Genomic DNA, 24383 nt, shown 5'->3' on the forward strand with positions numbered 1-24383 from the left:
CTTTCTGATTTCATGACTAGGAGTTCAGAGTCAGTTTTCTAACAGACCTCTTCAGAGTCTCATTCTATGGCACAGGATTATTTTTTCTCAAAAACTTATCTTTCCTCAACTTGTCATAGCAAAAATCTGTACTGCTCACTTTATATCTCTTTTTATTACCAATTGTCAGTTCCTTCTTTTCCTAATTATTCTCAAAATAAAGGGTTTATGATTCACATATATGAAAAGTAAAATTCACAGTTGCTAAAGCATACATTTAAAAGGTATATATATTAGAATTTCACACAAGAGAGAAACTGTGCCTGGGGCAGGATTTCTATACTGAGGTCAGGGCTCTTATTTATTTGAGATGTCCAAGGTGCTTTCAGTGGCATGCTGAGGGTCAGGGATTTCCAATAACAACTGATTTAGAGTCTAACATGAAAAAAATGAGGCTCGTAAACCCAGATACTCAGACACCATAGCAACTTCAACCAGCTTTTGCTAAGCTTTCAATACAGTGTTCATTTGTCCTTTTTCCTTTTCAAAATTCAATTTAATGTGAAAACTGATCGAATATTCTCATTTTGCTGTATTAATTTAAATGAGATCAGCCAATATAAAAGAAAAATTTGGAAGTATGTAACATTTATAGGTCAGATGAAACCAACATAACCTAAGAATGAGTCTATGCCCTATATTAACAGAAAACAAAGTACTGGCAAAAATAACATCTATTTGCATAATTACTTTTTCAGAAATGCTAAAACACATACTTTGCTTCGATGTCAGCTTTCTCTCGTACTGCATGAGCCATCTGTTCAGTCTCAAAGTACTTCTTTTTGCCTTTAGCTAAATCTTTCACGGTCTCTTGTAATTCAGTTTGGATCTTTGTCAACTGGTCCACACACTGTAAAATACAAAGTCCAATTATTATGATATTAGTTTTCAGGCTTACCGAAAATGAATTTGTCCTAAGGACTATGCACTATGCCCTCAGGATGGAAACCCAGGAGAAAAATCAGCACTTTTAGTCTCCTTCAAATTGCAAATTAAAATCCAGTGAACAGCTGGTACTCCCATCTCAAGAAACGTATTGAATACTGTCCCAGTTTGCTTAACAACTCTGCTTTGAGAAATAACCTCAGTACTGCTAAAGACTGACATTAAGGTAAGGATGAGAAGAGCAACAATGAAAATGCTTTTATTTTTGGAGATATCATGGCACTAAAGGCAAAAGAATAAAGCAATTCTGTATTTCTTCATACTCTTTGGGCAGGGGCCATGCTAATCTTCTCTATAACATTCCAATTTTAGTATATGTGCTGCCAAAGCGAGCATTCTTCAAAATCTTAACGAAGTCTCTACATGTCTGGGGAACTGATGGTGCAAAGGGTACTGAAGAATCCTGCTCTGGGAAAGAAGGAGTGTAATCTGACAAATCCGGCATAAGTCCAAGATGAAGGAGAGAAGCAAGAAACCCGGGTACCACGTAACAATTACTACTCAAAATTATCGCCAACTCAATTCTTTGGATACATATACACATTCTGGGAGAAGGGACAGACGTAATTAACTTAAAGAAATGTTTAATCAATAAATTCTTATAACACATTGGGGCCAAAGTAACATTGCTTTGGAACTCTTCTGGATAACCAAAGGGGAAACATTTTCCCCAGTTTGCAACAAACCACTGCAAAGTTTCACCAACCTGAGGCCAACTCAGGGAAGCCTTCACTGAAAAACTTCTGAGCCTGAAAGAGAGTTTGGTGGAGACTGACAAAAGCTCAGCAAAGCAGGAGGAGATATTGGTGAGGAACTGTTATGACAGGCTGAACAGCATGGAGTAGAGCAAGGACACTGGAACAGCAAGGATAAAGCACAAATAAACTTACACATGTGACATACAGCCTGGACTTTCCCAGAAATTGTTAAGTGGTAAGAAAAGGACTAGTTTACAGTAAGTGAAAAACCCGGAAGCTTCCCTAGGAGCGTATTTATTGAGCACTTAACAAGTGTCAGGCTATAAATAAACGGTTAAAAAAACTTTCACCTCTTTCTCCTCTGCATGAAAACTGGACCCTTGCTTAACTTTCTAGGTCTGTGTTTCAACAGAAACCTGATAAAGACACAATGTCAATCAACTGTGTTATTTGGCAACACTGGGTATGAACCGTGATAGGTAAATTGCATCAATTTGGAAGAAAGTACAAATGCACAATAAACATCTGATGGAAAAGTCTTGGCTTCGGGCTTCTGAGTATGGTGATTCCTATATCTGGACATGTCCTTTGCAGAGACTTTGGAAGCTCTGGTGTAATAAATAAATAAGTTGTAATAAAAGCTTTTAGTCTCCTTTAGGGCCTATGGCTACCCCTGTACATGAGAATCTCATTCTCTTACCCCAGACCTTTCACTTAAGGAACAAAACAGAGTAATTGTGGTTGGTCATGCAGACTGAGGCACGTACTGGTGGGAGAACTAATTATACTAGTGTTGGATGCCACCCTGCTTGTTAACTGTGTTCCCTGTTCTAATGTTTTCTAAGTAAACCTCATGCCACGTATGGCCTAGGATAATCATGACAGTTTCAGCGTTTTATTATACTTAAGAAGACTCCCTATGGGCATGCACAGCCAGAATGTGTAAGTTTAGTACTTTATAAATATTATCACATTTACTCCTCCAAATGACTCTGTAAAAGTATTCATATTAGTCCCATTTTAAGATGAGGAAATATAGGGCACCTAGGTGGCTCAGTCAGTTAAGTGTCTGACTCTTGATTTTGGGTTGGATTGTGATTTTGGGGTCATGGCATTGAGCCCTGCGTCAGGCTCCGCACTCAGCACAGAGTCTACTTGGGATTCTCTCTCCTTCTGTCCCTCCCCCAGCTTGTGCACACGCATGCTCTCTCTCTCTCAAATAAATAAATAAAATCTTTTAAAAAAGATGAGGAGGGGCGCCTGGGTGGCTCAGTCGTTAAGCGTCTGCCTTCAGCTCAGGTCATGATCCCAGGGTCCTGGGATCGAGCCCCGCATCGGGCTCCCTGCTCCACGGGAAGCCTGCTTCTCCCTCTCCCACTCTCCCTGCTTGTGTTCCCTCTTTCACTGTGTCTCTGTCTGTCAAATAAATAAACAAAATTAAAAAAAAAATAAAGATGAGGAAATGGACTTACAGAGGTTAAATAATTTATCCAAAGTCATACAGTAAGAAAGTGATGATATCATTTACCTTGTAACCCACTATCACATACCCCAGTTTTGTGACAATCATGTTTTTAAAGTCTTTACATAGAGATACTTTATCTTAAAATAGTAAGCTTTTTAAAAATTGACATGTAATCCACATACCACAAAATTCACCCTTTTAAAGTGTACGATTCAGTGGTTTTTAGTATATTCATAAGGTTGTACAACCATCACCACTATCTAATTCCAGAACATTTTCACCACCTGAAAAGAAAACCCCATGCCAATTAGCAGTCACTTTCCATATCCCCCTATTCCTAGTCCCCAGAAACCACTAATCTACTTTCTGTCTCTATGAATTTCCTGCATTTCATATCCATGGAATTATATAATATCTGGCCTTATACGTCCCAAGTCTTTCAGTTAGCATAATGTATTCAGGGTTTATCTATGTTGTATCATGTATTCTTCATTTCTTTTTGTGGCTGAATAAGATTTCACTGTATAGATATACTAAAATGATAAGCTTTTACCTTGCAGAAAAATCTTCCTCTTTAATTTTAATAGTCTTTATCATAAACAAACCTCTTTTTTTTAAAAAAAGATTTTATTTATTTGACAGAGACACAGTGAGAGGGGGAACACAAGCAGCGGGAGTGGGAGAGGGAGAAGCAGGCTTCCCGCTGAGCAGGGAGCCCAATGTGGGGCGTGATCCCAGGAACCTGGGATCATGACCCGAGCTGAAGGCAGACACTTAACGACTGAGCCACCCAGGCGCCCATAAACAAACCTCTTATTTAAAAAATAATACCATGAGGGGTGCCTGGCTGGCTCAGTCAGTAGGGCGTGTGGCTCTTAATCTCGGGGTCATAAGCTCAGGCCCCACACTGGGCACAGAGATTATTAAAAGAATAAAAATAAAAAATAAAAAAATAATAATATATGACAATCTGACACTCCCACAGAAAACTGTGAAACATCCAAATAATGCCATGTGTGCGGGTATGTAGAGCTTAGAAAGTGTTCCATCGCTTCAATGAGATATTAAGAACCAAAAACTGGGGCATGGTCTGAAAAATGCAACTATGTTTAATAGGAAAATGAGATGGATTACTTGTTTTGTTTTAATTTAATTTTATTTAAATTCAATTAGTTAACATATAATATATTATTAGTTTCAGAGATGGATTCTTTAAAAGAGGAGTCAGGTGTAAGGTTTCTATAACCAAAATGTTCATGTAAAACAACAGAGCTTGGCCTCAGAAAAACTAAACAATGAAGAGAAACCCAAGAATCCCGTGGTGATTTACATGTACTAAAAGGGTCTGAAAATGAGTGTTTTGAGAGGAAATTAAACACAGTAGGTCAAAGCTTTTCCTGGGGATGCAAACCATGTGGCTGGGATCTCAGTATATTCACACAAAGTGAACACCATAGGTACATGACAACATATGGGCACATGCAGAGGAATGTTGAAAAAGAAAAGCAAAGCTGGGGGCATCACAATTCCAGACTTCAAGCTCTATTACAAAGCTGTCATCATCAAGACAGTATGGTACTGGCACAAAAACAGACACATAGATCAATGGAACAGAACAGAGAGCCCAGAAATGGACCCTCAACTCTATGGTCAACTCATCTTCGACAAAGCAGGAAAGAATGTCCAGTAGATAAAAGACAGTCTCTTCAACAAATGGTGCTGGGAAAATTGGACAGCCACATGCAGAAGAATGAAACTGGACCATTTCCTTACACCACACACAAAAATAGACTCAAAATGGTTGAAAGACCAAATGTGAGACAGGAGTCCATCAGAATCCTAAAGGAGAACACAGGCAGCAACCTCTTCGACCTCAGCCACAGCAACTTCTTCCTAGAAACGTCGCCAAAGGCAAGGGAAGCAAGGGCAAAAATGAACTATTGGGACTTCATCAAGATAAAAAGCTTTTGCACAATAAAGGAAACAGTCAACAAAACCAAAAGACAACGGACAGAATGGGAGAAGATATTTGCAAATGACAGATAAAGGGCTGGTATCCAAAATCTATAAATAACTTATCAAACTTAACACCTAAAGAACAAATAATCCAATCAAGAAATGGGCAGAAGACATGAACAGACATTTCTGCAAAGAAGACATCCAAATGCCCAACAGACACATGAAAAAGTGTTCAACATCGCTCAGCATCAGGGAAATCCAAACCAAAACCTCAATGAGATACCACCTCACACCAGTCATAATGGCTAAAATTAATAAATCAGGAAACGACAGATGTTGGCAAGGATGCGCAGAAAGGGCAACCCTCCCACACTGTTGGTGGGAATGCAAGCTGGTGCAGCCACTCTGGAAAACAGTATGGAGGTTCCTCAAAAAGTTGAAAATAAAGCTACCCTACGACCCAGCAATTGCACTACTGGGTATTTACCCCAAAGATACAAATGTAGTGATCCAAAGGGGCATGTGCACCCCGATGTTCATAGCAGCAATGTCCACAATAGCCAAACTATGGAAAGAGCCAAGATGTCCATTGACAGATGAATGGATAAAGAAGATGTGGTGTATGTATACACAATGGAATATTATGCAGCCATCAAAAAACCAAAATCTTGCCATTTGCAACGATGTGTATGGAACTAGAGGGTATTATGCTAAGCGAGATAAGTCAATCAGAGAAAGACAAGTATCATATGATCTCACTGATATGAGGAATTCTTAATCTCAGGAAAGAAACTGAGTGTTACTGGAGTGGTTGGGGGTGGGAGGGATGGGGTGGCTGGGTGATAGACATTGGGGAGGGTATGTGCTACGGTGAGCGCTGTGAATTGTGCAAGACTGTTGAATCACAGTTCTGTACTTCTGAAACAAATAACGCAACATATTTTAAGAAAAAAGAAAAAGAAGAAGATAACAGGAGAGGAAGAAAAGGGGAGTATGTCAGAGGGGGAGACGAACCATGAGAGATGATGGACTCTGAAAAACAAACTGAGGGTTCTAGAGGGGAGGGGGGTAGGGGGATGGGTTAGCCTGGTGATGGGTATTGAGGAGGGCACGTTCTGCATGGAGCACTGGGTGTTATGAACAAACAATGAATCATGGAACACTGCACCAAAAACTAATGATGTAATATATGGTGATTAACATAACAATAAAAAATAAAAAAAAAAAGAACTAGAATTAGAAGTGGGGCCTGAAGATGTGACTGAATTGCTGTAGCCTCATGATAAAACTTGAATGGATGGGGAGCTGCTTCTTATGGATGAACAAAGAAAGTGGTTTCTTGAGATCAAATCTATTCCTGGTGAAGACTGTTGATATGACAACAAAGAATTTAGAATATTATGCCAATTTAGTTGATAAAGCAGTGGCAGGGTTTGAGAGGATTGACTCCAATTTTGAAAGAAGTTCTACTGTGGGTAAAATGCTATCAAATAGCATCATATGTGACAGACATGAAAGGAAGAATCAATGGATGCAGCAAACTTCACTTGTTGTCTTATTTTAAGAAACTGCCACAGCCACCCCAACCTTCAGCAACCATGACCCTGATCAGTCAGCAGCCATCAACATCAAGGCAAGACCCTCTATCAGCAACAAGATTATGACTCACTGAAAACTCAGATAATGGTTAGCATTTTTTAGCAATCAATTATTTTTAAATTAAGGTATGTACATTTTTTTAGACACAGCTACTGCACACTTAATAGCCTACAGTACAGTGGAAACTAACTTATTTACACTGGGAAACTAAAAAATTCATTTGACTCACTTTATTGCAGTATTTTCTTTATTGTGGTGGTCTGGAACCAAACCCACAATACTTCTGAGGTATGCCTGAACCAAAAATATTTATTAAATAAAAGTCATCAAACTTAATTTGCAAAAAAAAAAAAAAAAGGTTACCTAGGACTTCCTTTCCAACATTTAAAATAAATTTCTCCTGCAGGAATTCAGTTTTCTGGGAGAGACTAAGTTACATACTTTAAAAAAAGCCTAATAATGCCTATATATTAAGAAAAGACTTGGTGTGGTATAAGCCCAGTTCTTTCCCAAGAGTTATAAGCACTGAGCACTGATTTGAATGTACAAGTTTACATTAAGGCTAAGGGATCATATGAAATGGTGACAAACATGAATATTAGAATTCTAGTGAGGAAATTAGAAGTATGATCCTTGAGTATGACACAGATCATGGATAGATAGATATACTTCCCAATAACTTAAAGACAAGAATAAAAGTAAAAGTAACTTGAGCCAATACATTAAAGTCCTAGAAACCAGTAGGTTCTCTGGCCCAGTAGTCATGTCCTGGAAATTCATCCTAAGACAATAACTTCAAAGAAAAAAAGTTAAAATTTTATTGTAGACTTAAGAGAGGTATGATTTAAAAAAGCAGAATAAATTAAAAATTCATTCAGAAATAAGAAATAATAGAGGTGCCTAGGTGGCTCAGTTGGTTAAGCATCTGACTCTTGATCTCAGCTCAGGTCTTGATCTCAGGGTTGTGAGTTAAAAATAATAATAATTTTAAAAAATAATAATAAACATAAAGCTTGTATAGAAACATGAACAATTAATTAGGAATTGGGAGAGAATGACAAATATAGGATATCATAAAAATTATCAATGTATTAATTACAACTATTACAAAAACTAAGAAGATAAAAGGAGTAAAGGAATTAAGTAGTCTACTAAGGTAAAGAGGTTGTATGTATTTTTCTGTAAAACTATTTAAATATTAAACTTTAAGCATTTTTAAAAGATTGCATAGGATTTGGAATTAGGAAGTAGTGTATTCAAGTTCCTGCTCTGTTATTTACTACTAAGTCTCTTTAACATATTTTAGCCTCAGTTTTGTCATTTGTAAAATAATAATATTTACATATGTAACAAGTACATATGAAAATCAAATGAGACTATAATGAATACATTAACAGTTCACAAACTCTAAAGTGTTATCCAATGTAAATCCCAACTATTTCAAAGGAATGTAAACTCTAGTACATGAGAAAGATATGAACTAAAGTGTTATTAATTAATTTTAAGAATGATGGATGTTGGGCGCCTGGGTGGCTCAGCGGGTTAAGCATCTGCCTTCGGCTCAGGTCACGATCCCAGGGTCCTGGGATCGAGTCCTGCATTGGGTTCCCTGCTCAGCAGGGGGTCTGCTTCTCCCTCTGCCTCTCTCTCTGTCTCTCATGAATAAATAAATAAAATCTTTAAAAAAAAAAAGAATGATGGATGTTAACTGGACTTACTGTGGTGATCATTTTGCAATTAAACAAATATCAAATCATTATATTATATACCTAAAATTAATATAATGTTATGTCAATTATACCTCAATTAATAAAAATGACAAATGCCTTAGATTACTGTGGCTCATTTTGTTTTATAAGCAAATATCAGCATACAGAAAATGAGTAGAAAAAGCTATGATGTAATTCTCATTATAATCTACACAATGGTCAGATGCTTTATAATTATAATATGCCTGGATTTATCCCCAAGTATTAGAAAACTGTCAAAATAGAGAAAGTTTTTAAAAGAACAAGAACATTAAAATGTCATAGAGGGAAAACTTTAAGTCAAACTTGGTTGTGATAATGACAGAACAAGTTGTTTCAGACTGCCTTCCTCTAGGCTGGAAACTGTAAAAGTTGGACACTGTTAAAAGCTACCAGCCCTGAAGAACAATAATACACACTGGACTTATGGGACTGCGATATCTGGAAGAAGGGAAGCACAGCCAGGTAAGCTCTATATTTAAGGTGACTTTTTTCCTTAGGTTATTTGTTGAATCAGGTTACAAAGAAACAGGCATTCTTACTAGACTGGGGAAACAGAGGCTGGACTTTAAGGATGCTGAAAGAGTAGAAACTTGAGAGGCTAAGACCTGGAAAGAAGGGTACTATAGAGAAGCAAGCCCAAAGATCTGTATGCAATTTCCCGGAGTCATCGGTTGACTTCTAAATGGCATGTATGGGTGAAACCCCCAAGAAATCTAGTAAAAAACAGCTGAAAGGCTAATGAGCTGAGCAGTTACCAGAGAATTAGAGCAGCTACTTGACGTTGAGAAGACAAAGGTTGGAGCCATGTCTTGTCAAAGTAGAAGGGTTTTGGTAGGCACCCTACACTTTCAGTTAAAATCCTGGCAATAAGGACAAAGGTGAAATAGACCAGCCCTAAGAAAGGTTAAAACCAGACCCTAACAGGATCAAGGTGATCTGACAGTATTCTATCTGCCTGCAGAAAACTTAACTCTTTGGAAATAAAAAATGTCTTCCAGAGTCTCTACAATTTCTATCCACAATGTCCAGCATTGTGAGGCATACTAAAACAGTTGACCCCAATAACCAAAAACCAAGAAAAACAGTAAACCATAAAAAGAGGCCTCCAGTGATTCAGACAGTTGAATCATGAAACAGATTAGGAGTAACATATAAGAGGGTAAAAGAAAAACATGTGGAGCTGCACCAGAAAAACAGAATCTATTTTTTAAAATATACTATTTATTTTTGAGAGAGAGACAGAGAGAGAGAACTAAAGAGAGCGAGCGAGAGCACAAGTTGGGGGGAGGGGCTAAGGGAGAAGCCAACTCCCCGCTGAGCAGAGAGCCTGATGCAGGGCTCGATCCCAGGACTCCGGGATCATGACCTGAGCCTAAGGGAGATGCTTAACCGACTGAGCCACCCAGGGACCCCACAGAATCTACTTTTAAAAACTCAATTAAAAACTCTAGAACTGAAAAATACATTGAGATTCCAAAAGATGTTTTAAAAGCACATTAGAAATAGCAAAACAGAGTATTAATGAACTGCAAGGTACTGGTAGAAAATATTCAGACTCAACTACAGAAAGAAGTGAGGAAACAACCAAAGTACTGATCGATGCAAGAATGTATAAAAAATGTAGCATATACACATAATGGAATAGTATTTGATCTTTAAAAAAGAATGAAATCCTACCATATACAACAACACAGATTAATCTGCAAGAAATTACACTAAGTGAAATAAGCCAGTCACAAAGGGACAAATACTGCATGATTCCACTTACATGAAGTATCAAACTCATGGAAGCAAAGAATAGAATTGTGGTCAGCAGGGGCTGGAGGAAGAGGAAAGAGAGAACTGCTAACCTACCAAAATTTCAGATACACAGAATGAGTAAGTTCAAGATGAGCTGTATAACACTGTGGGCTATAGATAACAATACTGTATTGTACACTTAAAAATCTGTTAAAGGGGTAGATTTCATGTCAACTGCTTTTATCACACTAAAGTTAAAAAAAAAGAAGAAATGAAAAATATAAGATTAATTCAAAAGAAGGCAAAAAAAAATGGGGGGAAGGTTAGAGAAGCAAAGGAAAAAGAATTGAAGGTCTATTTATCCTATGGAGTCAACCTGTTGTAAAGCTTGGAGGTACAATCGGAGAAACCAACTGTAGCGGTTATTTTTGCTTGCTCTGTCTCTATTTCCCTTGTTTTCCTTTGGAAACCCATCTCAATTTTCTAATAGAAAATCATCTTCCCCCATTTTTAGTACATATAGTTTGCAATGAGGACTGTAACCCCTGACTTGGGGGAAGAACTGTGACCGGCCTCAATTTGGGTAGTTTTATGAAAACTTTTAGGAAAATGGAAAATGTAGAATTACTTGCTGTAAGATTTGTAAATCTTGCATTTTGGGGGCCACCATGTAGAGAGCTGCTAAAGAATGAAGCATTTGCTAAAGAATGAAGCAGATCTAATGGATGGGAAGAAAGACTGAATTATAATACCATCATTTGAACACCTGGATCCACCCCTGGAATTTTCAGTTATACAAGCCAATACATTATTTTCTTGGCTTAACCTAGTTGGAAGTAGGTCTGTCATCTGTAATCTCAAAATCCTAATGGGTATGCCCAATATGTACTTAATGTCTAGATGGAACATAGCACCACTTTTATCAGATATAATATAAAACAAATTAATTCACAGATATGAGGACTTGTCAAATCCCACCAAATATCCTTTGCCCAGGAATGCTGGTTAAATTCAGGGCAGAGACTATTCTACCAATGGAAGAGAAAAGCACAGTGGTAAACTTTTTCAAAATTTTCTTATAAAAAGAGAAGTAGAACTTTCCAGTAATTTGGTTAGATTTGGTGAATGCACTAGCTATCTGAAACAGTATTTCCTCCCAGTTAGGAAGCTATGCTAGCCATTAATTCTCTGCCTCTATCTCCTACCCTCTTTCTGCACACATGGATAGGTATTTACAACCTAGACATACGGCATATTTTCTTCCAGCTCAAAAGCACTGTTTGGTCAGTGGTCATGTAGTTTATTCACCACATTTGTTTTGAAAGAGGTAATTTTGAGCAAAGATAAAACAAAGGCATTCTTATACAAATATGTTAAAACCAAGTGATATTACATGAATGCTTGAAAGAGATGAAAATTTTATATACATACAATATACATTTAACATACTGACTTTATGCTACTAAAATCATCTTTGACAAATAAGCAAAATCAGTTTTCTTAGATTTTGTAAAACAATTCTGAAAATCCAAATGACAATTAGAATTAAAAAACTGGATGGCTTCTGAATTACTATTTCCATAAATGGTTACTTTAATATTTTCTAAAGTATTTAATGGTTCCATAAGAAAAATTTAATTACTTATTAGGCATCACAATAATCTGTTTTTGTAACTCTATTTCCAAAAAAGGACATAATTCAATCAACTACTTTCAATAGCAAGCTTTTCATAAAAATCACATTTAATAGTGATTTTTTTCTATGAATTTTTAACTTCTGTATAATCAAAGAAATAGACCTATTTGAAAATTTTACTTCTTTATAACCTATATAATTAAACTTTAGAGCACACTACTTTTGGTGTTTTCTATATTTGATCAAAATAAGTCAACTTCCTTTAAATTATTATGCACTATGGCTCAAGTTAAAACTAAGACAAATTTTTTCAAGACGTAGTGGGTTTAATAACATACTACTTTAACATACACCAAACTATACCAATATTGTGAAACTAAATCTATTTACTTGAGTTAAGGTGAAAAGTGGTATCTGTAAGAAGTGTTCACTGAGCTTTCAGAATGTCCAGATTCAAATTACATTACACTCACTTTTGTCAGTTAATAAAATACAGTAGTTAGAAAGAATATGATGAAATCAACAAAATCCTAGTAACATGCTGTAATCAGAAAATCCATGTTGAAATCAGAAATATTTGTGACCATATAGAAAAGCTCAAGGTGTTAAAATGTAATTTAATATAATCTTGCAGATTACAAATGGAGCACTGAGATATTAATATGCATATAAGAAAAGAATAGAAACAATACCCTTTTTAGTTGCTGTTCTTTTAAGCTTCTCACTGTCCTTGCAGGCTCAGAAATGAAGTTTTTATAGTTTTCACATATATTGATCCGAGACTGGGCTACCTGCATTGTTCCCTCAAGAAAAGATTTCCAAACAGGATACATGCTCCTAAATTCAAAGAGGGACAGAAAAGTATTAGGCAGGGAAAAGGAAAAAAAAGTTGGCTAGCCTTATGCTCACTGGCTAGCACTGTGAAACAGATGGATGTTTTCTTTATAGTTTAAAGTGTATTTATACTGCTTTATAGATAGTAATATTTTTAACATATACAGATAGAAACATGACATATACTTTATTCCTCAAGAACTCTGCAGTGGGCTGTTTTGATTCATCAGCTATTCTTAATACTGAAGTAAAGTGATACAAGGATTACAATTCCAGACAAAGCTAACACTATAAAAATTAGTGAATAATTCAGACTGTCCAGATCTTTCACTGTCTCAGGGTCATCACTGTGAATATCAAGTTTCATTATTTCATTAAAATATTTTCCTGAGGTGCCTGGGTGGTGCAGTCAGTTAAGTGTCCAACTCTTGGTTTTGGCTCAGGTCGTGATCTCAGGGTGCTGAGATCAAGTCCTGTGTCAGGCTCTGTGCTCAGCACGGAATCTGCTTGAGATTCTCTCTCCCTCTCCCTCTGCCCACCCCCAACTCTCTCTCTAAAATAAATAAAATCTTTAAAAATTTTTCCGAAAAGGTATTTTCCTAATTTAGAGATGGGTAACCGAGACTCAAGAGATGTAGAGAATCACTCTAGATCACACTAGAGTATGGTAGTACTGAGATACAGATGAAACCTGGGTATCTCTTAAAGTACAGTCTCTTCCAACCACATCATATTCCTTTCTTACATAAACTGATATGGCTGGAAAAAAAATCATGAACAATTGCTTACGTGCTTGAGAAGTCTACAGTATCATTGCTCTACATCTGTTTCTGTGTTGTAATAATGCTTAGCCAGCATCACATTGTGGCTTGGAATCGTTCCAAGAAAGTCCCATCACCTTTGCTTGATAAATGTGCTCAGTAATCTCTTTGTAAAGTCAAAGAATTATTCATCCTTTGCTTTTTGTAGCCAATATCCTTTTCAAAGCTTCTCTTCTACTTTGCTAAACACCTTAGTCAGTTCTAGTATGCACCTACACTAGGTTAAAGATATTTAATAATTATCATAACAATGGATGGTATTTTGTTTTTAAAAATGAAATACTGGTAGATTATAACATTCATTTGAGATTTTCTTCCTTTGCCATGTGGATTTTCTACTATAGATTGCTATAGTAGATTCCTTGTGTTACATAAATGCTAGCAGTGGGTCAATGGATGAAATGGATGACAGTATAAAAATAAGAAAAAGGGGGCACCTGGGTGGCTCAGTCAGTTAAGCGTCTGCCTTTGGCTCAAGTCATGATCCCAGGGTCCTGGGATCGAGTTCTGCATCGGGCTCCCTGCTCAGTGGGGAGTCTGCTTCTCCCTCTGCCCCTCCCCCTGCTTGTGCGTGTTCTCGCTCTCTCTCTCTAGCTTGCTCTCTCCCAAATAAATAAAAAAATCTTTAAAAAAAAATAAGAAAAAGAAAAACTGCCTGAGTCCCCAGCCTACTCAGAAGTAAAAAACCCCTTGTAACTGTATTTTTCAACCAAGGAAATGATTAGTTTATGTAATGAATTAGTTTTTGTAATATACCAAATGAATCAATTTAGATGGAAATGTTCATTTATTTAAGCAGAAGTATATCACATTCCCTTTGGAAAAAAGATTCAGTGTGTTGTGCCAGCAAAAATTTTCAGCATAGAAGCAAAATGAAATGGAACTGGAGGGTGTTATGCTGAGTGAAATAAGTCAATCAGAGAAGGACATGTATCATATGACCTCACTGATATGAGGAATTCTTAATCTCAGGAAACAAACTGAGGGTTGCTGGAGTGGGGGTGGAGTGGGAGGGATGGGGTGGCTGGGTGATAGACACTGGGGAGGGTATGTGCTATGGTGAGCGCTGTGAAGTGTGCAAGACTGTTGAAGCACAGATCTGTATTTCTGAAACAAATAATGCAATATATGTTAAGAAAAAAAAAAGAAGATAGCAGGAGGGGAAGAATGAAGGGGAGTAAGTCGGAGGCGGAGATGAACCATGAGAGACGATGGACTCTGAAAAACAAACTGAGGGTTCTAGAGGGGAGGGGGGTGGGGGGATGGGTTAGCCTGGTGATGGGTATTAAAGAGGGCACGTTCTACGTGGAGCACGGGGTGTTATGCACAAACAGTGAATCATGGAACACTACATCCAAAACTAATGATGTAATGTATGGTGATTAACATAACAATAAAAAATTTTTAAAAAGCAAAATGAATATGGGATAATGGACGTTAACTAAACTTATTGTGGTAACCATTTCACAATATATGTAAATCAAACCATCACACTGTACACCTTAAACTTACAGAGTGATGTATGCCCATTATTTTTCAATAAAGCTGGAAAAAAAAAAGAACAGCAAAATTAATGTCCTCCATGGCCTTGCTGCGTGACAACTGATGGAACCTAGGATGTAAACTCACCACAAGCCCTCCTAAGCAGTCCAAATAATTGATTTTCTCAGAAAATGCAGAGAGAAAAATTCAGTACTATGCTTTGTACATTTTAAAATCATAATGAAAATGAGAAAGAACCACTATGAATTGTGATAGGAAGGAAGGAGGGTAAGGACAGGAAGGAAGGATCCCTTCACCTAGGCTCTCCCCTTACGTAGCACCCTTTTCCCTTTACCTCTTGGCCTAGTTGACTGCTGTTCATCATTCAAATCACAGCTTAACTGTAACTTCCTTAGAGAAGTCTTTCATGATCACCACCAGCCCAACCCACAGACTCAGTCATCAAGTCCCTCTCTGGTATTTACTCACCTGGCTCCAGCATTTTTCAATTTTACATATTTTTATGTAATTATTAATGTCTGTCCTTCTCACTATAGTGAAAATTTCCTGAAGGTAAGGGTACATGTCTTTCTCACTATCTTCCTAGGGCCTAAACACATGGCCTAACATTTAGAAAGGTTACAGTAAGTATGTGTTGCATGAAAAAATGAACAGATATAAAATTATGAGGATTATACAATAAAAAGAAAAATCCTTTCCTTATAGAGTTTAAAAAGAGATCTGTGGGGATTAGCAGATCTATAGAAGGGAAACATATCCCCAATAATGACACACCACAAAAAGAACAGAATTCAGTTACCAGTTCATAGCACTCCCATGGTCATAACCTAGACTTTGCCATTACCAGTAACTACACCCCTCTGCTGTAATCACAAATTAACCCTCTAATCCCTGACCAACACCTTCTATTTCCATTCATTCCCTTTAGGATTCTGACTCCAACAATATATTCAACCAATATAATCATATGTAGGATACTTCACTATACTCTCATTTCCTCTACTGGCAAATGAAGAAAGTAACAAGAACACCAGCACCACGCTCCTCACGGGGCTGTTTTGACAGTAAATGCAAATGATGTGAAAACCCTTGGCACAGATTCTTTTAAATGTATAAATAGTAAGAGAAGCAGAATTGTAATAGAAATATAAGTGCTTCTTCACATAACAGTGATGGCTGCAATGGTAGTGTTTTTCATTCCGAGTAAGGAAAAATAATAATTGGTATAGAGTGATTTTTAAATCTTTTTTAAATTTCACTAGGCTTCATACATGATTATGAAGCATAAGATGCTAAGCATCTATGGTATTTTGCTCTTCTGCTCAGGTCAGGAAACTAGGTTCAAAATTATGAAAGAAAGGAAGGAAATTCTTTTAAGAATCTATCACATGCTAGACACTATGCCATGTATTTTTGCATTTACATTATCATTTAATCCTCATGTCAACTTTGTGAAATAGGCATTATCCCCATTTTTCAGAGGAGAAAAGTAAGGCTTGGAGAGGTTGTAGAATTTTTCTAAGGCTATTCACCAGGAAATAGCACTCCCATGGTCATAACCTAGACTTTGCCATTACCAGTTAACTAACCCTCTGCTGTAATCATAAATTAACCATCTAATCCCTGACCAACACCTTCTATTTCCATTCATTCCCTTTAGGATTCTGACTCCAACAATTATTCAAACTCTATCAGAACCCATAATCCATTCAATCCTACCCCCTCTTCCCACTGTCTCTTACCCCCTCTCTCATAATTTCCCTTCTCAGCTCCTTATCCAGTTTAAGTTTCATGGTCCACCATTATAGTCACTCCCTATGTATACCCTTATGAGTCTGGCACCTCTCTTTTCATCATTCTAATCTACAAATTTCAACGTTGATTAAATCCAAAATTCTGTTTGTACCATACCAATCTCTGTGCAGCAGAACACTACTGAAGAAAACAATAATCATGCTGCCTTGGTCTGTTTAAACTGATGTCTAATAAAATTCTAGTAACCCCCAGTGCTACCCAGCAATTCTACTATAGTCCCCTAAATCCTCTTACTCTCTCAATCTTCTACACAATTATTTCCCACCTTTTCCCCTCATCTCAAACCTCTAATAGGACCACACTTTCAGCCGATAATGAAGCTACCAGAAGACAATGACCATATGGTCCCACCACAGCTACCAATCTCCCTACTTCTGCACCCATGCACTCTGTCATCTCTCCTTTCACTTGGCTGAACTACCTGTGCTCTGAAGGCCAAACCTTCACATTTATACTATATTCTATTAACTCACTCAAGAATAGCAATCCAGTAATTGTGCTTTCTCCTACAACATCGACTGTTCCCTCTCCACTGGATGGATCTCTAAATATGCTCTATGTCTCTATTCTAAAAAAACCAAAAACCCTCCATCAACCCTCCATTTCTCTCCAGCTACCACTCCAATGCCTGTTCCCTTTCACAGCAAAACTCCTTGAAAGAACTGTCCGAAATTACTGTTTTTAATTCCTCTGCTCCTGGTCTCTCTCTCTCTCTCTCTTTTTTAAGAGAGAGAGAAAGAGCACGTGCACACACATGATACAGGAGTCGGGAGGGGCTGGGGTGAGGGGCAGGGCAGAGGGGGAGAGAGAGAGAATCTTAAGCAGGCTCCATACCCAGTACCAAGCCCACGAGGGGCTTGATCTCATGACCCTGAGATCAGGGCCTGAGCTGAAATCAAGAGTTGGATATTTAACCAACTGAGCCACCCAGGTGCCCCACTCCTGGTCTCTCTGGATTTAATTTAAATAAGGCCTTAGCCTCCACCATTCTTCTGAAATTGCTTGTCAAGGTCATCAAATAACTCCTTATGGCTAACCCAACAGTCAATTCAAGCTTTGGTCCTATTATCCAATTTATCAGTAGAACTGACCTAGTTTATCCTTCTTAAAATGCTTTTTTCCCTTAGCTTCTAAGACATCACTCTCTCATGGTCTACTCCTATCTCACTAGCCACTCTTTAGTTCTCCTTTGCTGATTCCTCTTCATCTCACTGCCCTGTAAGTGCTGGAGTGCCCCTGAAGTTAGTCCCCAGGCCTCTCTTCTCTAACTACACTCACTCTTTAGATACGCTCATTGAGGCTCATGGCTCTAAATACTGTCAATATACTATTCCTGAATTTTTATTTCTAGCCCAGACATCTTTCCTAACCTCCAATTGCCTATTTAACATATCCAACTTGGACATCTAGTAGGCATCTTAAAACTATAATGCCCAAAACCAAATTCTTGAAATCTGTTGTCAACTGATTCCATCTCAGTGATAGCGTTTGCTCAAGCCAGAAGCCCTAGAGTCATCACCGATTTTTCCTTTTTCTCTCATATCCCACATTTGATCCACCCAGAAATCCTGTTCAGTAGACTTTAAAAATATTATGGAATCTGATTACTGTCTCCTCCACTGCTACTATCCTGGTTTGGGGAGCATTATCTTGTGCTTGGATTACTGAAACAGCCCCCTAAATGACCTCTCTGCTTTTGCTCATTTCCCTAAAGTCTGTGCTCTACACAATACAGCCAAGGCGGTGCCACCACTTCCCACGACACTGTGTTCTCCTTACTATGCTCACTCTCCTTATCACCGATACATAATGTTTAATTATTCGTATGTTTATTGTCTTGTCTCCTCTCACTAGAATGTAGGCTCCATGCAGCAGAAGCTTTGTTTTATTAAGTCTTGTATCTTCAGCACCTAGAACAGGGTCTGGCACAGCAAGCATTCAATACATAGTTAGTGGAGGAAAGAGAGGAGGGAATGACGCAGTCTAGATGTGAACCCAGATCTGTCTGGCTACCAAACCTCTGCTCTGCTGCTGATAGAAGATTGCTCTTGGTCCCAGTAATAATGCTAACAAAAAAGAAGGGTCTCTTCACTCTAATAAAGGTACCAAGCGCTTTGTGTATCCTAAGTCCTTTGTGTATGCCTAACGTAATTTTTGCCTCAATATCTACTACGCTATTATTTTCTTACCTTTTTTTTGTTAAAATGAGTCTTATTTTAAATTAAAATGGTATTTTATAACTTCATACTCTAACTGAAAAACAAAGGACACTTGCCACAATAATTAAGTTATAACTAGTAAAACTTAAAAAATGTTCATCCATATACCACCTAAAATCATGCTGGCCTATCTCCCATATGGATATCACAATGGAAAAAGAGAGAAAACTTTACCAGGGACAATCATAATTAAGAAACAAACCAAACAATTTACTTTGACTGTGGTGGTGGTCACACAAATCTACAAATGTGATAAAACCCTACAGAATTTAATATGTACACACACAAATGAGTGCATGTAAAACTGGTGAATTCTGAATTAGATTGGTGGATTCTATCAATATAAGTTTCCTGGCTGTCATACTGTGTTGCAGTTATGTAAGTTATTACCACTGGGAGAACTGGGTGAAGAGTATAAGAGGGCTCTTGGTATTAGTTTTTACAACTGCATATGAATCCACAACTATTTCAAAATAAAAAGTAAAACTAAAATTAATAAACAAAATCATACATCTTGCCTAGGCCTAAAAATGTAACACTGTACATCAGGAAGATTCTAGAAAATGTGGCATATGAGCTCATAATTTAAAGATTAATCTATATAGTAACAGATAACAAGGAGAAAATATAGTGTTTAATAAGTAAGTGTTCAGGGGCACCTGGGTGACTCAGTCATTAAGCATCTGCCTTCCGCTCAGGTCATGATCCCAGTGTCCTGGGATCGAGCCCAGCATCAGGCTCCCTGCTCAGCGGGAAGCCTGCTTCTCCCTCTCCTACCCCCTCTGCTTGTGTTCCCTCTCTTGCTGTGTCTCTCTCTGTCAAATAAATAAATAAAATCTTTAAAATAAATAAATAAATAAATAAATAAATAAGTGTTCGTGTAGTGCTATTCTTGCTAATAAGAAGGGAGAATATTCTAAGTGTAGGTAACAGAGGTAAAGGCAGGGAGGATGACTGATTTAAGTCTATTTGAGGTGTGGTAAGAACTGCAATACCAACTGCAGCTTGAGGTGTCCACAGGTTAGGGAACTAAGGATAAGAAAAGGAGAAATGGGGGACGCCTGGGTAGCTCAGTTGGTTAAGCGACTGCCTTCGGCTCAGGTCATGATCCTGGAGTCCCGGGATCGAGTCCTGCATCGGGCTCCCTGCTCAGCGGGGAGTCTGCTTCTCCCTCTGACCCTCTTCCCTCTCATGCTCTCTGTCTCTCATTCTCTCAAATAAATAAATAAAATCTTTAAAAAAAAAAAAGAAAAGGAGAAATGGCCATAGATGAAGAGAGAAAGGTAATTTGGGGCCAGTTTTCTTCATAGCTTTGATATTTAAAAATATTTTGGGGGGTGCCTGGGGTGGCTCAGTCAGTTAAGTGTCCGACTCTTGATTTCAGCTCAGGTCATGATTTCAGGGTCATGAGATTGAGATCAAGCACAGTGTGGAGCCTGCTTTAGATTCTCTCTCTCCCTCTCCTCCCCACTCATGCTCTCTCTCTAAAAAAATTATTTAATAAACAAACTAAAAATAAACAAACAAACTTTTAAATTTCATCCATTGGCAAAGAGAAACACAGGCGATTTTCAAGCAGGGGAGTGACACTAGGCCTATTTTACAAAGACACGCTGGAAGTTGGTGGTATTGTAGCTAATGAAATTATGAAAGGGAGAGATCACAGGCAGAGAAGCTGCTGTTTAACATTCCTAAGACAGGATGAGATCTAGAAAGAAGTCAAATTTGGAGGCAGCTGACTTTTTGGTTCCCAAGCTGAAGAGTTAATAAAAACATACAATCATTACTAATTTATAGGCAATATATAAAGACAGGAATAAGACAGATAAGATTACTTAGAACAGTCACTCGAGAGCTGAGGGAACTTTGAGAAACACATATAGAAAGGACCTGCTATGGTCTGAATGTCTGTGTCCCCCGCAAAATTCATATGTGGAAATCCTAACCTCCAAAGACGATGGTATCAGGAGGTGCGGCTTTGGGGAGGTGATTAGGTCATAAGGCAGATTATAATGTGCCCTTTTAAAAAGAGACCCCTCAAGAGCTCCCAAACCCCTTCCACCATATAAGAACATGCTAGAAGTTGAGAATCCTGCAACTGAGAAGAGGGACTTCCCCAGAACCCATGCGGGCATCCTGGTCTTGGACTTCCAACCTCCAGAATGATGAGAAATAAATTTGTTACTTATAAGCCATCCAGTCTGTGGTATTTTGTTGTAACAGCCTGAACAGACTAAGAGGTGAAAATCTGCCCTAAAAGACTAAAAAAAAAAAAAAAAAAGTCCAAGGGAAAGTAGTCACAGTTGTCTAGTTTTAAGGCAAATGGGGGTAGTTTAATGCCATTAAATAGTTTATGTTTCATCAGACTGACATATTTTAAAAGACTAATCACGTGCTCTTTTGGTAAAAAATAAAAATTCTAATACATTAGAAGAAATGCAAAATACAGGGGCGCCTGGATGGCTCAGTCGTTAAGCGTCTGCCTTCGGCTCAAGTCATGATCCCAGGGTCCTGGGATGGAGCCCCGCATCGGGGTCCCTACTCCCCGGGAAGCCTGCTTCTCCCTCTCCCACTCCCCCTGCTAGTGTTCCCTCTCTCACTGTGTCTCTCTCTGTCAAATAAATAAAATCTTAAAAAAAAAGAAATGTAAAATACATTGATATAGAGTTTATGAAGTATAATTTAAAATGTCAACATTTTAAATGCATAAACCCTTGACTCAGCATCTCCCCCTTTAAGAATTTATAAATAAAAATAATATAATTTATAAATAAAAAGAATTCACCCCATAGATATACTTTCATAGTGTACAAAGATATAACTACATGCATACATGCATTATCCACTGCAGCATTATTTGCAATAGTAATAAACTGAATTATTACAAACCAAAAAATAGGTAACAAAACTACAGTCTACCCATATTATAACACTAACACAACTATTTAAAAGAATGGGGGACCTGAACATATTGACATAAAAGGATGTCTAAACAGACTTCTTAAGTGTGGTGGGGGGGCAGCATTATAGAAGCATATGTATACAATAATTCCAGCTCTGTTAAGAAGAACAAAACTGTGTATGTTCATGTATGTGTCACACGGGAGAAATATGGAAGAAAAGGCCATATGCTTTTAACAGCACTTACTCTAAGGGAAGTTAGACTTTTTGGTTCCCAAGCTGAAGAGTTAATAAAAACATACAATCAGTGTGAATGAGAGGCTTGGGAAAGAGGGTGAGGCTGCACTTCATACTCTTTATACTCTGTTGCACATGTATTACTTTGGTAAGAATTTTTAAAATACAAATACAAATATAAATACAAAAAAAAGTTAAAAGAAATTTAAGACAACTAGAACTAAAATAAATTCCTAATAAACAAAAAAAACTGGTAATTGCCATTCTCACCCTTGATCCTGATCTTTCTATTACCTTTTTTCACAAGGCCACCATCATCCTTTCAGCTACCTAAATTAAAAAACCTAGGGGTCACTGGGGGTGGGGGACTCAGCCATCAAAGAAAAAGAAATCTTACCATTTGCGATGACGTGGATGGAATTAGAGGGTATTATGCTAAGCAAAATATGTCAAACAGAGAAAGCCAATTATATGATTTCACTTATATGTGGAATTTAAGAAACAAAACAGGATCATAGGAGAAGGGTGGGAAAAATAAGGTAAGACAAAATAAGCAGGGAGACAAATCATAAGAGACACTTAACTATAGGAAACAAACAGAGTTGCTGGAGGGCAGGTTGTGGGGGATGGGTAACTGGGTGATGGGCATTAAGGAGGGCACATGATGTGATGAGCACTGGGTGTTATATGCAGCTGATGAATCACTGAACTCTACCTCTGAAACTAATAATATACTATATGTTAATTAATTGAATTTAAATAAAATTAAATTAAAACAACAACAACAACAAAAACCAAACCTTGGGGTCATTCTTTAGTCCTTCCTCTCTCTCCCTCTACTTCATTCTTCATTCAGTAAATATTTATTACCAAGTGCTTTCTATGTTCTAAGAGCTATTTTAGATACTGAGAAAACTACATTCTAGTTTGATAGTTATAGAAAACTGTTTATAGTTTGTCTCAGAACAAATATGACAGACACAAAAACCAAAACTCTGCCAAATCAATTGTAAGTCCTCTAACTTCCGTTTCCTAAATACCACTGAAATCTCCCCCACAACCTAATTTCTACTGCTAATTTTCATTGTTCAAATAAGAGACAATGAGAAATTAAACTCCTATAATTTTATCCTTTCCAAATTCTTCACATCTCTTTAATCCACCTTCATACTATTAAAAGTGAAGTTGAACATGTCGTTCTTCTTGCGGAAATTTTTCAATGCTTCCATTATCTTCTGAATAAGAAAAGAAACTTTAATATGCAAAGTCCTTCCCAACGCCTGTCTATGTATCCTTTGGGTCCACCTCCTCTCTCACCCTCCAACCCATATACTTCACACCAGCCAGGAGAACTGCTAGGTTTCCTAACATCCATATTTTCTCATGCCTCCATGCCTTTAAGGCATTACTTCTGCTTAGAATTCCTTTTGCTCAACCCTAGCAAACTCTTGTATATTCTTTAAGATTCAGATTTAGAAGCCTCGGTTTTCCTCTACAGTCCTAATGCACCTCTCCACTCCTAACCCAATACCACAACTATTTACAGTAGCTATCTCCTATAAGTTCTGTAAGGACAGGCACCCCACCTCACAGTCTCTCTGATCCTAAAATGTATTTTAACAGCTAGCATGTAGTAGATATTTTACATCCATCTCATGAATAAAGAATGAATCAATGACTGTTTAAACAGTGGTGTGACCTTGAGTAATAAGGTGTATAACCTGAGACTTAATTTCCTAACATATAAAAGGAGGGTGACTATATGTACCTTGCAGGGTTGTTTTGATAATTACAAGATAAGCTGAAATTCCTAGCATGGTGTCTGGTATTTAGTAAATATTCAGTAAAAGTTGGCTTAACATACTTTTAGAAATAAGGTTGTACAAGCTACTCAGGGAGCAGAGCCTTTCTATCCTTACTTCTTTGGTAACCTTAATCCTGAATTTCAAACAAATTTAGAATACAGCCTAACTAAGCTGGAGTCCTTTATTCTCCAGCTAGCAATCTTCCTTGGGCAGGCTTTCTTCATGCTAGCAATACTGAACTATTTAACATTCTTTCTCTCATTCAAGGTTTTTGCTCTACTTGTCTCTTTTGTCTACAATTTCACCTCTTCCCTCTTTCCCTCTTAGCTAAATTTTAAAGATACTGGAAAGTCCACAAGAAAATCTAGTTTTGTTTAGTTTCCTGTTTTGCTCTATTAATCTATACTGCAATTATA

The 24383-nt window shown here is 37.5% G+C and overlaps 1 protein-coding gene and 1 non-coding gene across 2 annotated transcripts in view; both read right to left on the minus strand.

Annotated features, from left to right (window-relative positions):
• FCHSD2 (FCH and double SH3 domains 2) overlaps positions 1-24383 on the minus strand; it is a 275131-nt gene that overhangs the window by 122743 nt on the left and 128005 nt on the right. Inside the window, exons 5-6 of the mRNA XM_028115863.2 lie at positions 12525-12669; positions 756-889 (exon numbers count right to left, since the gene is read on the minus strand). Coding sequence (XP_027971664.1) covers positions 756-889; positions 12525-12669 — 279 coding nt within the window. The remainder of the gene's footprint in view (positions 1-755; positions 890-12524; positions 12670-24383) is intronic.
• LOC114218826 (U6 spliceosomal RNA) lies at positions 1215-1320 on the minus strand. Its single transcript, XR_003611248.1, has one exon. It is a non-coding gene; the product is annotated as a U6 spliceosomal RNA (small nuclear RNA).

Source organism: Eumetopias jubatus, unplaced genomic scaffold (genome assembly GCF_037043125.1).
Source record: "Eumetopias jubatus isolate StellerSeaLion01/CBP00866 unplaced genomic scaffold, mEumJub1_p1.0 scaffold_13, whole genome shotgun sequence".
Lineage (NCBI taxonomy): Eukaryota > Metazoa > Chordata > Mammalia > Carnivora > Otariidae > Eumetopias > Eumetopias jubatus.